At 38.0% G+C, this 16,586-nt stretch overlaps 1 protein-coding gene across 2 annotated transcripts in view; it reads left to right on the top strand.

Annotated features, from left to right (window-relative positions):
• The window catches only part of SPTLC2 (serine palmitoyltransferase long chain base subunit 2), an 88,619-nt gene extending 73,350 nt beyond the window's left edge, over positions 1-15,269 (top strand). For both annotated transcript variants that reach the window (XM_011357086.2, XM_011357085.2), the window contains exons 10-12: positions 3,566-3,701; positions 5,997-6,126; positions 9,896-15,269. In XM_011357086.2, the coding sequence (XP_011355388.1) occupies positions 3,566-3,701; positions 5,997-6,126; positions 9,896-10,015 (386 nt within the window). In that variant the 3' untranslated portion in view covers positions 10,016-15,269. The remainder of the gene's footprint in view (positions 1-3,565; positions 3,702-5,996; positions 6,127-9,895) is intronic.
• Positions 15,270-16,586: the final 1,317 nt, after the last annotated feature.

Genomic DNA, 16,586 nt, shown 5'->3' with positions numbered 1-16,586 from the left:
TATGTTTAAAGTATAAATAGTACATTCTTTATCCATATTCACCTAAAGCAGGATCAAATGAAAGTGAGTTGTTAATTGCTAATTGTAATAGTTATTCTTTGATTTGGATATGTCTAGGATGCTTAAATATATATTTAGAAGAGAATTCTTTTTTAAAATAAATTTTTTATTGAGGTAAAATCGGTTAATAACATAAATTTCAGGTGTTCAACATTATAATTTGATAACTGTGTGCTTTACTGCGTGCTCACCACCAAAAGTCTGGTTTCTGTCTATTACCATATATTTGACCTCCTTTACCCATTTCACCCTCCTCCCACTGTCCATTCACCTTTGGTAACCACCTTTTTGTTTTCTGTATCTATGTTTGTTTTTGTTTTGTTACGTTTGCTCATTTGTTACTTTTTTCTTTTATATTCCACATATGAGTAAAATCAGACAGTTTTCATCTAATTTATCTCACTTTGCATATTATCCTCAAGATCCATCCATGTTGTCACAAATGACAATTTTTCATCTTTTTATGGCTCCATTACACACACACACACACACACACATCTTTTTTATTCATTCCTCCATTGATGGACACTTAAGTTGTTTCCATATCTTGGCTATTATAAATAAAGCTGCAGTGAACATAGAGGGGTACACATAACTTTTTGAATTAGTGTTTTCATAAGGAGAAAATTCTTTTTAATCTGAATATATAGCTGCCAAAATGAAGTTTGATAATCTCAACTATGATATTCATTAACATGTAATGGATAAACAAATTGTGGTATATCTTTAGAAAAGAACTATTCAACAATAATAAGGATATATAAATTGAGGATTTTAAATGCCTAGTCCCATTATCTTCAGATTGTGTATATGTGTGTTATTTTAGATGTGTTTTCTTCTGGGACTCTTGTCAGAGAGTAGATAATGACGAATGGTGGGGCTGAGATTTCTACTTCTTTTCATAAAAGAGAACTTGCTTAAAATGTGATACAGCAGTTGGAAAAGTTAAGGTCTAAATCTCTTAACATTTCTTGTCTTTTGGGGTTTTTTTTGATAATTTTTTCTTGATATTCTTGAAATAAATATCTTGGAATTTTTAAATAGAAGCTATTTGGTTCATGATAATAAAAAGGTAACAAGTTGAAAAACTAATAAAGGGAGTCCAGAGAAAATTAACATATACTAATATGCAAATACATCACTCAGTTTTTTTTTAAAAAAATCTTCAATGAGATATCATTTATATGCAATAATTTCATCAATGTTAAATTTATAATTCCATGAATTTTGACAAACGTATACAGTCCTGTAACCATACTACAATGGAGGTGTAAAATATTTTTGTCACCCTCCCGCAAAAGTTCCTGTGTACCCCTTTGCTGTCAATCCTCTCTGCACTCCCTGGAAACTACAAATCTGTTTTCTGTCACTATAATTATGTCCTTTGTGTCTGGCTTATTTAACATGCATTTGAGATTGATCAGCGTCGTTGCATGTATTGATTGTGTCTTTGTTTCCTTTCTCTCCATGTTTCCTCCACTTCTCTGAATGCAGGAGCATATTTCTAATAGCATTTTTACTTTCTTGTCAGCTAATATTCCGTGATTTCTAGCCTATTTCTATTGATTGAATTTTCTCCTAGTGGTGGGTTATATTTTCTTGTTTCTTTGAATGCCTGGAATGTTTTTATTATGTAGCAGACATTGCGAATTTTACGTCATTGGGTGATGGATTTTATTGTGTTTCTTCAGGTGATTTTGGACTTTCTTCTTGGAATCAATTGAGTCCTTTTGAGACTGGCTTTTAGGTTTGTTAGCAGCAGTCCAGAGCAACTGTTAGTCTAGGGCTAATTTAGCTCCATTACTAGTGTGATACCCTTTTGAGGTCTTTCCATTTTGGTGGGTGAAAGTACAAATTATGCACTGGGAATTATTGCTCTGCTGCTTTCTGGTGGATCTTTCCCAACCCCTGATTTCTTCTCATACATGTACAGATCAGCACTCTGCCAAAGGCTCAAGTGGACCCTTCTGAAGATCCCCCAAAGTTCTCTCTTTACGCCTCCATCCTCTCCTGTACGCTGCCTAACGAATGCTAGCCACCTTAGCCAACTTCCATCTCTGGTGTCCTCAGCCGACAAAACTGGGTCCCCCCCTGCACACACTTCCTGTTAACCTTCTCCATGGGCACAGTCCTGCACTGCCTGTGGCCCAATGTCTAAAAACCATTGTTTTACATACTTCTAGTTTTCTGTTGTTTACAGTAGGAAAATAAGCTGGTCCCTGGTACTCCATCATGGCCAGAAGTGGAAGTTTCTTCTTCTTAATATAGAGTAAGCATATTTTGGTATTGCTAGGGAAAAATTAGGATAAATGACTCATCATTTCTCAACATACTTAAATAATAACACACTTTAATGTCTGCTTTATTATTTGTGAGACAGATGTCACAACTTAAGTGATGTTCAGAGTTCACACTAAGCTAATCTAAACTTGAGTGTTAGTCTCTGGTCAACTTGAAATTATTTACGTGAAGAGGATTAATTTGGGGTTGTTTGTGGCAAACTTATCTAGAGTAGCTTCCCATCAATGGTGGATATGCTAGTATTCTAATTCTAAGGAAATTTGTAGCCATCTGTATTTCCAATTGATTAGTTTTTTAAACTGTATCATGTTTATGTTTTTAAAAATATTAATTTGCTGGCTTTCTAATATATATGAAAAAATGACTAACTTTTTCTTATTTGTAAGTATTCATATATAAACCGTAAAACAGTCCTTAGCCTTTCGTGAGCTGGTCTTTAGAATTTATGGCTTGCTGTCTATGAGAGAACAGTTGTTTGGACATTTATTCCTAGACTGACCTACCATAATGTCAAAAAACAGTCCAAATACTTAGTCAGTTAGCAGTTAGAGAAATGTATGTTTTAATCCCTTTGTGTTATAGGGAAGACGAACAAAGTAGGGTTAAAAATATGATTTTTAGTATTATGGATATGCTGTTGCTGTCTGATCGGTGTTTTAGGGTAATGGTAATAAATACTCTTAAGAGGATAATTGGGGGCTCCAAATGGCTCTGTCTCTGGTCTTATGTGTAAAATTATTTACAGCATGGTTAATTAGAATGAATATTGAAATTGAGAGACCTAGGTTCTAGTATCAGCTGTGCTGCTTGTTACCGTGTGACTGTAGGCCAGTCATCACGTTTGTGATGTTTATAAAATGAAGATAATAATAAATATCCTCCCTACTGAAAAGGGATGGTAGAGTGTTAAATGAGGTGGTATTGATGACAGCGTTTGAGGATGCTAATGTGAAATGGAGATATTAGCTGTTAAACTTTATTTTGTACTTTATTATAAAATCTGTCAACTCCTAATATGATAGAATACAAAACAAGATATATTTGTTTATGTTTATATTCCATACAGTTAATTGAGCAAAAATATTTTATGTTGGAAAGGAAGAAATAAAATAGGACTGATTGATAGAATGGAGATAGAAGAGATTGTTGTCTTTTTTCCACTCCTTCCTTAGTATTATTTGCTTCCTTCCCCGTGATTTTCCAGGCAAAGAGTGTATACAGCAGTTAGCTGAAAACACAAGGTATTTCAGGAGACGTCTGAAAGAGATGGGCTTCATCATCTATGGAAATGAAGATTCTCCAGTGGTGCCATTGATGCTCTACATGCCAGCCAAAATCGGGTACATTTTGTTGTGGATTATACACTGGTCTCTATACTTAAGGTTTCTATGATGTGAGACTTAGGCTTTTGTATTTTGTTAAGGAAAATTGTCTTGGCCTCATTATGGTAACCTTTATTTGCTACATATGCAATAGATTAGTGGATTTCAATTTGTAAAATATGTTAACTTGTTAGACTTTCATTAAACAAACATTTGAGTTTAATGCACTCATTTCTAGGGGGAAGGGATTAAGATAGAACAGCAAACAACACGCAGAAATAAAAATCCACTCTGTAGAGCTTACATTTTAGTGAGGCAAGAGTCAGACAAACGTAATAAATAAGTAAATTATGTAAGACGTTAGTAAATGTTAAACACTATGGGGAAAAAAACAGCAGATACGGGGGGGATTGAGAGTGCACTGTGGGTGGGCTGTTTACTGTATTAGATAGGGCGGTCAGGGTGATCCTCAGCGGGAAGGGGAGGTGACATCTGAGCTTGAAGGGGCCGAGAGAGTTAGCCACTTGGAGAAAGAAGCTTCTATGCAAAGGCCATAATGTGGGAACATACTTAGCCAGTGGAAGAATAGCAAGGAGGTGAGTGGAGCTGAAGTGCAGTGCCCAGGGGGGTGAGTAGTGAGCCATAAGGTCAGGGTGTGTACTGCATGTGGCTGCGCAAGGTGTATATAGTGGAAAGCCTTGCCCTGGAATACCTCCCAATGTATTTGAGAAGTACAGACATATAACAAAACCAGAAGACAGTTGAAAAGCAAATACAAAGTGAGCCACTATAATTATTTGCAAAATAATTGCATGTAAAATTGCACCAGATATGTAAAATAATTCACATTTGAGTTTTGACTGGATTTTAAATACAAAATTGCATAAGGTCATTTCTCAGGTTTAATTGAAGTCTTTAAAGAAGCAATTATTTTCATTCATCTTTGAATCTCCAGTGCCCACCACAGTCCCTAGCATTCAGAGGGCCACTCAGTAAATGTTTATCAAAGTGAATATCAGAGGAAAATTAAATCAGTGCACTTGGAAATATGGTGATTTCAAGGATAATGAGCAGGAAATTGAGAAAAGGTGCTCATCGAGGAAAAAGAGGAGTTCAGTTTCCAACAGAAAGTCATATGGGCAGTTGGCGTTATGGCCTTCAGAAGAGATGGTGGAAATGAACCAAAAAGCAGAGGCGTAAGACTTTTCTCATTCTTTAAATGGAATTATCATGAACTTGAGGAATTATTCAGTCTAGAGGACTTAGTCTAGAACTCTTTAAAGAAAATTGTGTCTAATCTATTCTACTTAGATGAAACTGTGTGCATTATAATTGCGATTTAGAGAAGGTGAGGCAGAGTTGGAATAAAGCACTGGACAGTTTGGGAGCATGTGCTGAAGATGCAGGGTGCTCAGGCTCCTCCTGACACAAAGGAAGTACATGAAGGCAATGTATTTGTACTAGAGGGTGTAGGGAAAGGCTGACACGAATGTAGTAATTAGTTACTGATGTAACTAAAATGTGTGGGATTTTTTTATTCTCAAACCAGTACTTTAAACACCTAAGGGAAAAGACTAAAAGAAATGAGGTAAGTCAACAAGAGGAAAAGACAAAACATAATTTAGTAAATATAACAAAACTTACATGAAAGTTAGAATTGTGTTATTTAGACAAGATACAGATGTTGAATAAAGTCACATGCCACCAGTTTGCCTTGTGGGGGACAGGTTGAGAATTGTGTAGTCTAATCAATCAGCTAAATCCTGGGGATGTGCTGACCTCACAAACAACAAAAAAAAGAAACCCTGAATTCCAAAGGCAGCTTGACACCCAAGTCAGTCAGGTCTTGAGGGTTAATGCTAGTCGACTGTTCTGCCAGCAAAAAGATGTCCATGTCATAGCAGATCCTCTGTATCCTTATAATCTTAAGAACTTTTAAGCCTAACATTTCAAGGACCGGGTTTTAAATTTAAGTTCGTTTTGAATTCCCTGAACCACTGTTACATGTCTGAGACACTTTAAGGCTACAACTACAAATTATTTTAGGCACAATTTCTTAAAAATTAGTCTCTGCCAATTATATTCTTTCACCTTTATGAAAGAAACCATTTGGGAGATGACTACCTTAGGAATGAATAAAAGAAGTCTTTGTGAACTGTCAGTTTTAACTTTAAAAGAAGTTAGAGGAAATTCCTAATAGAAGTGTCCAGTGCCTGCATCACCCAAGAGTTTAAATCATTCAGGACCCCAAGACCTTTGTACTGTGTGCTTTATGACTCCTCTGGTTTCCTTTCCTTGTGTCCCCCTTTGCAGCGCCTTTGGACGGGAGATGCTGAAGCGGAACATTGGTGTAGTTGTGGTGGGATTTCCTGCTACCCCAATCATTGAGTCCAGAGCCAGGTTTTGCCTGTCGGCAGCTCATACCAAAGAAATTCTTGATACTGTGAGTAGATACTTTCACCTTGATATAAATATACCTTATACTAAGAATGCCTATATAGCAGATGGAATTAATCATCTATTGACCCTGATGTTCTTTGAGCACCTAAGATATTTACCAGTAAAATAGAGGAAGGAGTATGCAATGCTGCTTAAAACATTTCTATTTACAAACAACTGCAGACCAGACCCTGTGTGATCAAAAAATCCCCTGGGGGATTTTCCAGCTTCATCTCGCCCCACTCTCTCTTTATGGCTTCTGCAACTATATGATTCTTTTTCTACTCTAGCTGTTTTTCTCGTCTAAGCTTTCTTGTATGTTGTTTTGTCTGTAGAATTTTCTCTCTTGAGCCTTCTCTTTCTTTTGTGTGGCTGACTCCTACTCATTCTTCACATCTCCATTTAAAGGAAACTTGCTCAAGGGTATTCCCAAACTCTCCTGCTTAAGGTTCCCTTGGAATCTTAAGGTGTCCCCTTAGTAAATTAGTCACAGCTGTTATTTAATGACAATCTTCTACATTAGATAAATCTTGAGGATAGGAGCTAAGCCTGTTTTGCTCACTCCATGTCCCCAGAGACATCTGCATTGATTTTTTTTTTTTAACCCAGAGATCAGCTTTTTTTTTTTTCATTCTACTGTACTTAACTGTTTAGGAGTTTTGACATGCCTCTTAAACAATATGTGTCATTATAAACAATGGCTAAAGTAATAAATTATGTCTTCTAACAACAACTTTGCTGAGAACTAACTGTACATATTCATGAAAGAATTTAGATGTAAACATGTATCTAAGCAGATTTCTGTTGCCAATAATTATGGTTGCCAATCGAGAGTTCTTTCATAAGATCCACTTGAGAGATTGTTTAACTGCCTTCCATTTAGTTTTTCTAAAGCATAAAGTGCATTTTTTGAAACCATAAGTTTGTTGAAGTCATTTTGTCTTATGCTGTTTCGGTGAAGTAAACATGAATTTTATGAGATACAAACGAGTTTTCATTTAGTAATGGGCCTTCTGAGATTATTCTAAATATAGAAAAATGCCATAAAATCCACCGACAAAACCTGACCTGCTAGAGCTAGTAAATGTCGTCAGCAAACTCAAAGAGTGAAAGATCAACACACAAAAACTAGCGTATTTCTATACAGCAGCACTGACCAAATGAAATTAAGAAAATCTTGTTTGTGATAGCATCCAAACAGTGCTAAAAGAAAAGAAGTAAGACTTAAATAAATGGAAAGATATCCCATATTCATGGATTGGAAGATTTAATATTGTTAAGATGGTGGTATAGCAAGTTCTATAGATCCAGTTCAATCCCTGTCAAAATCCTAATGGCATGTTTTTACAGACCTGGAAAAGGTGATCTTCAAATTCATATGAAAATGTAAAGGGGCCCCAGATGGCCAAAAGAGTATTGAAAAAAAAAAAATTGAAGTTAGAGGACTCAAACTTCCTAATTTCAAAACTTACTACAGAGCTACAGTAATTAAAACAGTGAAATTCTAGCAAAAGGATAGACATGTAGACCAATGGAATAGAATGAAGAGTCCAGAAATAAACCCAAGCATCTGGCCAGTTGATTTTTAACAAGGGAGCCAAGGCTAATCAATGGGGAAAGAATAGTGTCTTCAACAGATGGTGCTGGGCAACTGGAACTACATACAAAAGTGATGAAGTTGGACCCTTACAACATGGATGGACTTTGAAAACATTATGCTGAGTGAAAGAAGCCAGACAAAAGCCAGACACAAAAGACCGCATTTACACAAAATGTCTAGAAAAGGCAAACTTGAGAGGGTCAGAAAATAAGATTGGTGGTTGTCAGGACTCGGGGGTAGGGAGGAATGATTGATGTGAGTATGGGGTTTCTTTTCTGAGGTAATAATGCTTTAAAATTAGAAAGCGATGAAAGTTATACAACTCTGTGACTATACTAAGAAGCGATGAATTTTACATCTTAAAAAGGTGAATTTTGATCACGGTCCCCACGTCAAACTTATTTATCCTCTCATCATTGCTACTCTTATTATATTTTTAATAGGGAAAAACAATCCAAATTTTATTTTCTTCTATCATAGAAAAAAGAAATAAACTTTCTTTTTAAAACAAAAAATTAAAGGGCTAAATTTTAAATATTTTTATGTGGGTTAAAAATATTTGAATAGTACCATTTTATTTGCAATACATAAACTAATATGTAAATTATTTCCATGTGGAGCTTTCAGTTAAACCTCTTCTCAGAGGTACCACTGTTCTGATAACGTATTGAAATCTAGCTCTTACTTGCTTTTTATATTTTTCACATTTGGAGTGAAGAATATTTTATCTTATGCTAGAATAAATAAGGAATACTATTTATTAGTGGTTTTTTTTTTCTTCCTACAAACACTGATTTTTAAAAGTTAATTTAAGAACAGGTAAATGTATCTTTACCAATAATGAACCGATTCTTTTTTTTTAAAAGAGAAAGTATACATTTTCATATGGAGCAATAGCCATATGAGTGGACAGAAAATTTATATGCTCTGATGGAAATTTGGAGAGTCGTGCTCAGTTACAAAGCTTCTACTGGCCCCTTACTGTTTCTTAGTCTAATGAGATGGTATTATAGATAAAGCCATTGTCTCTGAAGCCCGGGTCCACTCACCCCAGATTTGTTATTAGATGCACTAAATAATATCCTCAGGTTCTTGGGGAATGAGTGACAGGGCTGGAGCACTGCCATGAATTGAAAACTGCATCCTGTGACCTGTGCCAGGTACTTTTATTAGCCTTAGAATCTGGGATTTAAAAATTTTTGCTATCTTCCTTGGATTTCTCTGAGAGGTTATCTGGGGCATAGAGTTTCACTATCCTTTCATTAAATTGTTTTCTGAGAAATTATGAATTTCTTATATTGGGATCATCTATTTCGACTCGCTTTGTGCTGCTGCTTTTCGGAAAGGTTAACTCTGAACTGACGATGATTCATACTTTGCTGTATGTATGTTATACTTCAAGAAATTATTTTTTAAAAATACATGTAAGAAACCATACACAGATTGCCTCTGCCAGGTAGGACTAGTGTAGCAATCAGGAAGAGACTTTTATTTCATAACTTGCCTTAATGTTTGAGTTTTTTATAAGAAATATATTTTCTTTGAAAAATAGTTTTACAGAAAAGAAAGTTATACTGAGACAACTAGAGTTTTGATGGGAAGATGGGATGTTCTCTCAAGGTTAGGATTTTGAAGTTCAAATCCTGGCTCTGTCTTTTCTTTGCTCCCTTACCTGCAGCCTGTCCATTAGCTACACAGAGTCTCCTCCTCACGGCTTTCATTTTTTCTTACTGAGTCTGCATAGCAGTCCACTTTGGGGACTATCTGTTTGGCCTCTAGGAAGCATCTCAGTACAGACTTCTCAGCAGTTTTCTGGTAATGTGATCATGGAAAGAACAAGGACTGAACTATAAAAGGAGAGATGACAAATTGTGGCCAGCCTGACAAGTCCAGGGTGCATATTCCTTTTCCTACCAAGCATGACAAACTTTGATGAATTATACCCTTATTCCTGTATACCTGCTATTCACAACGCATTATTCATGGTCAGCCTAACCTCCTTGCTCATAAAGCAGCTCTTTTGTACTGTAGTCTGATCAGAGTAAATGTACTAGACACAGACGGTCCCACCAGAGGATAACTTGGCCACAGTTGTTTTTAGGAAAGTAAAGCACCAGGCATGCCTGCATCCTGCTGGCTCTGACTCAGCTCTGCTTTGTCTTTTATACTTTAGGCTTTAAAGGAGATAGACGAAGTTGGGGACCTATTACAACTGAAGTATTCCCGTCATCGGTTGGTACCTCTATTGGACAGGCCCTTCGATGAGACTACATATGAAGAAACAGAAGACTGAGCCTTTTTGGTGCTCCCTTAGAGGAACTCTTCCTCACCCGGGACAGTGTGTGGCCTTTCTGAGCCAGTTCCAGGAACCACACCTCTGTGGCCATCTCACACGAAAGACATTTCCTCAACTGACGGTGGCCACCTCCACTCTAAATGGCATTTTGTAAATAGTAAAAAAACTGCTTCACATCCTTCTTTTGCTACATTTCACCTTTTTTTTTTTTCCAAAAAAAAGGCTCACTTTTCTTTTTTTGTCCATTAAAAAATGTTTTATTTTATAACTATTCTACTTGTGAAATCACACTGACCCTAGCCTGTGTCTGCTAACCACGCAGACCATCACCCTCTCCCAGCCACCTCGCAGACGTGGGCCCATTCAAATTTCCTGCTAGCCCTGGCTCTACAGCCTCAAGACTCACCTGGCCCACCTCCCTAGGGAGCAAGTGCCTTCCACTTACTTCCACTCCAGATCTCAGAGGCTACCAACCTTGACATTTCTTATTTAACCAGACAAGTAATCGATCCAAGTGTTTTCCCTTTAGTTTCTTAAGTTTAGCCATTTAAGTAAAACAGTAAACGCTAACACTGCTGAAATTCCCCCGTGTTGTATAACTCCCTCCGGTCATGATCTTCCCAGGGCTTGGTCTTGTTCCATTTTGTTCTCTCGCCATCAAATATTTCTTCTTGCTGGTCACAGTCTGAGGGTATGTCCGGTTTCTCGGTTCTTCCCAAGCTCTCACCTAATACTCCCGTCCTGTTTAGAACACTTAAATTATTTAAAGGCACCCACATCCCGCCCCGGTCAGACCTCCGTGGTGAAGCTGACTGACGCCTCACTGCTCGGGGCAGAGCTGCTCCTGGGAGTAGCATGCACTCCTGCTGGGGCGAGGAGCAAGGGCAGCGCAGAAGGGCAGGACATCTGTGGTTTGCCGCTTACTGCTTTCTGCTTTTCAAAATTATGACGGCCTCTGCCTGGGTCTGGGTCTAGACTAGGATTTAAGCTGGTAAAGGAAGATGTTGGTAAATCCTCTGCTCAGAAATCATTTGTCATATTCCTATTTAAGGATTAAAGTTATTAACTTACCCTTTTTAGAAGCTGACCCATTTAAGTATTACTTTTCTGAATTCTAGTTCTCTTTATTCTTAATGTCTTAAGATAGTTCTAACCTGACATCAGGAGGCTTTGCCTTCCATTACTTTTTTTTTTTTTTTAAAGAAATTCTGAACACATATCTCTTTGCTAAACTGGGATCCTCTATTTTAACTCCGTTTTCATACTGGGAAAAGGGATTTCTTTCAGAGAGCTTTATACCGCTTGACCAAAGAACACATCTGAAAACGACTGTGCTAAAGTTCTTTTTTTTTCTGTTGACCAAAGCTTAAGTGAAAAGAACTTCTGGCTTTATTATACCCAAGATCCGCTTACTTTTAGTTGTCATGAGGTGTTATAGGAAATGATTGGGAATAGAATGGAAAAGAATAGTGTGAAAGTTTTGCATGTCTTTTATTTTTGAAATCACTCCTTTTGTTGGTAAGAATTCTCAGTCCAGACTCTTGGGCATCTTGTTGTCAGCTGTGGTATGTATGTGTGGGTACATGTAGTAGAGGATGTAAGCAATGTTACTGTTCGTGAAGTTTTGTTTTCATGTCATGTTATCTTTGGTCACTCTCAGCATCTGAGAGTCTTAAGCCCTTGAAATAGTCCAAGATTTCATTTAAAGAACCAAATAGATATGCAGGGACTATATTTAGCATGTACAACTTGCAGTAAGAAAGAAGTTGTGGTAACCAAGTAACTAGTCCCGTAAAATAAAGTACATTGCTAACCTTTCCTGTACATCTAGTTCTTCAGCATGGAACCCCATTAGAATACCAGATAGCTTTTGCAGTGTAGTTACTCTTCAGTGGTGTAGGGTTTGCAGAGTTTACGAACTTTAAGCAATGAACTTACCCACTAGCCTTTTTATTTGGGCTTGCATGAAGTCACTGCAATATAAATACCAGTTACTATGGGCATTTAAAATATATATTCATTATCATTTTGCTGGCACAAAGTTATTTCAGGTTAGAAGTTAAATTACAGGTTTATTTAGAAGAGACAAAACTCCTATGACCTATCCAGGACCTCTACTTGCTAGAGGACAAAACATACATGCTGATTGTCTCTTTTTAAAACTGTAATATAAATTTAGGGTCCAGTCATATCACAAGCATCATTATTTAACCAAGTACTTGAGGCAATACAAGTGTATATAAATAAAGCCCTTGGTAATGAGTAGAAATCTGGGACATCTAAGTATTGTTTAGTAACATGGTTTAACACAGCCTAATCCATGAATCTGATAAGATTCAAACAGGTGTCAGCTACAAAGCTGATAATCAGAGTCAATAGAGGTATGACTAATTCTTATCACTTTTTTTCATCTTTTTATTTAGCATTGCTTTTATCCATTTGAGGTTTATAAGACCTTTTTCTGCACATCGCATTAGAAACCAGGAAATTTATAACTAGAGGACATCAAAATCACATACGAAGAATGGATCAAGTGGCAGTGGCAGATTGTCCTCCCACCTTTACTTTAAAAGGTCTACCCTAGAATATGGTAAACATTCTAGAGCAAGTAAATATTGAAAGAAAATGTTCAGGGACTTTGGAGCACTTTTTAACTTTTTGCTTTGCTTTGGAAAATTACTTCTCTTTAAAAAAACATTTCTAGTCTCCAGATCCCCAAAGTACTGCTCGTTTGTTTGAAGAACTCAGCATCTTAGTTCTTTAGTCATGCTCTTAAACCTTCATGATAGGGTGAGGATTTCAGATGGTCGAAACACACTCCTTCCTCCTGGAATCATGTGAGGTGAACAGAAATAACCTACACAACTACTGAGGGCTGGGCTGTGTGTTTGCCGAATACTCTTTCAGAGACCGAGGAATTGAATGTTCTTCCAATGATTTGTCTCTACAATCTCACTCTTTGGCCTTTCTTTCTTGATTTTTAGAATTCTAATTCCAGAGAAAACTGATCTGTGGTGGTGCTGTGCTTAGAGGATCACTAGATCCGATACCCTGGCTCTTGTTCATGCAGTCTTACATTTCGGGAGGTGACAGGGAACTTCTTCCCTACTTGGGTGAGCCTGTATCTAAGTTTCTTATGCCTAGTACAGTCTAGCTGAATATCGTAGTGTGTAAATACACTTCACTTCCTATTAGTGAAAACCAGGAGGAAGAATGGCTTATGTGGAGAGATTTCCTGGCTTCTCAGGGAAGGAGGAAAAAGTGATGGTATCTACCACCACCTCCCTGTTCCTCCCCCTACCCTCCCTTTCCAAACTGATGAGGATCTCTGGCCCCTAGTCATACTGGACTTGGCAGCAGCACAGAGCTGCTAATAATGCCGTAGGCAGTGAAAAAAGAGAATTTGGGTAATTCTTGTTTTGTAAGAATTTGTAGGGATGTGGTAAAACTTCCTAGAGAAGGTTAAATACAATTGACTGTCACCTGATTGTCGTGCAAAGAACTGCTGTGACCTCATTCCTCCGCTGTGTGTCTTTCCTGCTGTTCTAGGTAAGCCAAAATGGGATTTAATCTTTACTTGCTATAACCCATGCGATTAGGAACGGGGGAGAGCAGTGGTTTTCCTTCTATCTCCATGAAGATCAAGAACTGTTGAGCATTTCACAAACATAAGCCCAAAGGGCTTGGGAAGGGGGAATTATGAAAACCAAAAGATTCTTCTTGGCTGTTGAGCCAGCTGTTCGCTTAAATGCAGCCCCAGAACCTAGTTACGCTGTTATCTGCTTTCCATGGAAGTTCGGTGCCCAGCAGGCAACTTAATCCATTAAGCCAGTTAATCAAAATACCTTCCACGTTGAGAAAAGCATGTCCATTCTCTTCTCAGTTTTATCCTCATGAAATCATGAAATGTAGTGTCTAGTCTCCTAGCCAATTACCATGTGCCCAGACGGCCAAATTAGAAGGCTGGCGTCCTGCCTTTATCATAACAGAAGAAATACTAGGGTGAGCCAATGATCCCTTTGCTTTTAATTGTATAGAAAACGCTGTTGTCCTTTTTGTCATTTCCAGTAACCTGTTTTTCAAGCACCCTTTGCTATGGATTGAGTCTTTTCTAGAGTGGAAACCAAAGGGGTTAGCTGGAGCCCTTACTGAAAATGTTTATTCAGTTCTGTGGTGAGTCTGCAGGTATCACGTTCCCAGTCCACCCTTGGAAGTGGCTTGGGGGGCGGAGAGCTGTGGGCAAGGTCTTGTTTACTTCATAGTACACATGATAAATGGCCTTAAACCGTGATTCTTTGTGGTATGATGAGTTGTAATAAACTGACCCTAAAGAATGCAATGGCTCTTAAACTGCACTCACTGTGTTTTTAATGAAGCTGTACCCAAAGCCCTGTTCTTTTGGAGCAGTTGTGGGGAAGTTGAATGAAAGGTAAAAACAAGAGCAGTGCGTTGATGTCGTGCTAAGTGTCCTGCCTTGTTGCCATCTGCATGAATAAGTGGATCCTTCTGTGTACGAGGAGGCTCGTGCCAACTCAGTCTGCTTTTTTCAACACAATTCCCAGGTTTAGGTTTCTTGTGCAAAGCTTGGTTGCTTGGTCTGAGCTTCCAAGGGAGCGTGGGACATAAACCACTGTTTAGGGTGGAGTGGAAACTTGTCTGCACCCTAAACATTAGGTCTTATTTCTTCTGTGATGTTAAACCAATGGTATGACAAAAAGCATCCTTGATGGTTCTTCACAGGATACTGGTGAAATTGCTGTGTCAATTTAGCCAGCATGTCCACACAGCCCTGATGAAGCCTCTCTGTACAAAGGTAGCTAACGTTAAGAGAAAGGGGAAAGTCAAAATAGCTTATGGGGAGCCGAGATCTTATTTTGTTGGCCCATAGTTTTCCATTGACCAGTTTGCCTATAACCTGGAATTTACAAGAGGTGCTCTGATAACCCCTCTCCATCGCTGTAATGCTCATATAATCTGAGAAAGTGAGAGAAGGGGAAATGTCAATAAAAATTTAATGTGTTAAAATGTCATTCTTTCTCCCTTACCCCCATCTCCCTTTTTTGCCAGATGATTTTTTCTTTCTTTCTTTTTTACTTTATTGGATGGCTGTGAAGCTGTGAATAGTGGGTTGAAGTAGGTGTATGAATCTTGAGAGTGCATGTCAAGAACTGAAGGGGAACTACTCGAGATGACTTAAGAATCATCCCATTCAAATATGTTGGTTTGCCCCAATAAAATATTCAGAAAGCTGCATCTTTCATTCATCAACCAATAAATACTGAGTGCTATGTCCGTGCCAGGCACTGCACTGAGCATTACCAATAACAGCTGCAAACAAATAGACATGGTTCCTACTTCTAGTAAACAAATAAGCACATGGACATATATATCAGTTTGCAAACTGCTAAGTGCTAGGAAGGAAACGTAAAGAGCATGATAAAAGATCTGCTTTATCAGTATCTGCTTTAGACAAAGGTGATATGGAAAACTTTTCTAAGGAACGGAGGATATGAAACTGGTTGAAGCTCCCTGAGCAAAGGGGAGAATGGCGAGGTGGAGGCTTGTGAGGAGATGGTAGAGGCCCGCTGCACTGGGCTCTCGTGCTGAGGAGTTTATCTTATGCACTGGGGAGAACTAGTGACAAGTTTAAAGCATTGAAAAAGATAAGCACTTGCTTTTTTGTAGGCATTAATGAGTTGATGAAATTTATATGAAAGTGCAAAGGAACTAGAATAGCCAAAACAGAATTTTGAAAACACTAGCTGATTTCAAAACTTTCTACCACGCTACAGTAACTAAGACCGTGATTGGCATTAGAATAGTCATGCAGAGCAATACAACAGACTAGGGAATCCAGAAATAGACCCTATTGTGGTTATATATGGTTAGTTGGTTTTCAACAAAAGTGCCAAGTTAATTCAATGGGGAAAGTACAGTTAGTCAACTAATGGTGCTGGAACGACTAAATATCTAGAGGAAATGACCTGTGTTAATGTAAGAAACATCCAAACCTTCAGAGAATTGTCTAGTTGAGCTAAACTGACCACAATTGCCAGGAAGCAAAATCTCAACAAATTGAGAAAATTTTCCAGAGAATGGCAGTTTTGCAGCTTATTTTGTACATTAAAATCGTAGGAGGATGGGGAGCACAGCAGAGGGAATGCAGTTAGCATTAATATGTTGGCTAGGTGGAGGGCCAGGGGAGGGAGGGAGGAATTGGGGGAATCGTTTTATGAACCGTATAGATGTCTAACCAATGTACTGTATACTTGAAACTAATTTAAATAAATTTTTTAAAAAATCAAAGGAGGAGACACAAGGTATTCAGGGAACAAGATAACAATGAGGGGTTCTGTGGTCTCTGCTCTGGTGAGTGCCCTGAGGGGTCTGGAAAAGAGGATCGCGCTGATACTTCAAAGGTACCTTGTCTTAGATGCAGAAAGACCGGCTCACGAAAGGTAAAGATTGACCTTTGCAAAGGAAGCTACAAGGCCTAGGACTATCCTCCATGACTTGCTTTTAGTTTGGAAATTTTATGTTCAGACCATTCGATGTGGTTACCTTCGGT

The sequence above is a fragment of the Pteropus vampyrus genome, unplaced genomic scaffold (assembly GCF_000151845.1).
Source record: "Pteropus vampyrus isolate Shadow unplaced genomic scaffold, Pvam_2.0 Scaffold32, whole genome shotgun sequence".
Lineage (NCBI taxonomy): Eukaryota > Metazoa > Chordata > Mammalia > Chiroptera > Pteropodidae > Pteropus > Pteropus vampyrus.
The sequence above is the reverse complement of the archived record's forward strand: the minus strand, read 5'-3'. Positions and strand labels throughout refer to the sequence as shown.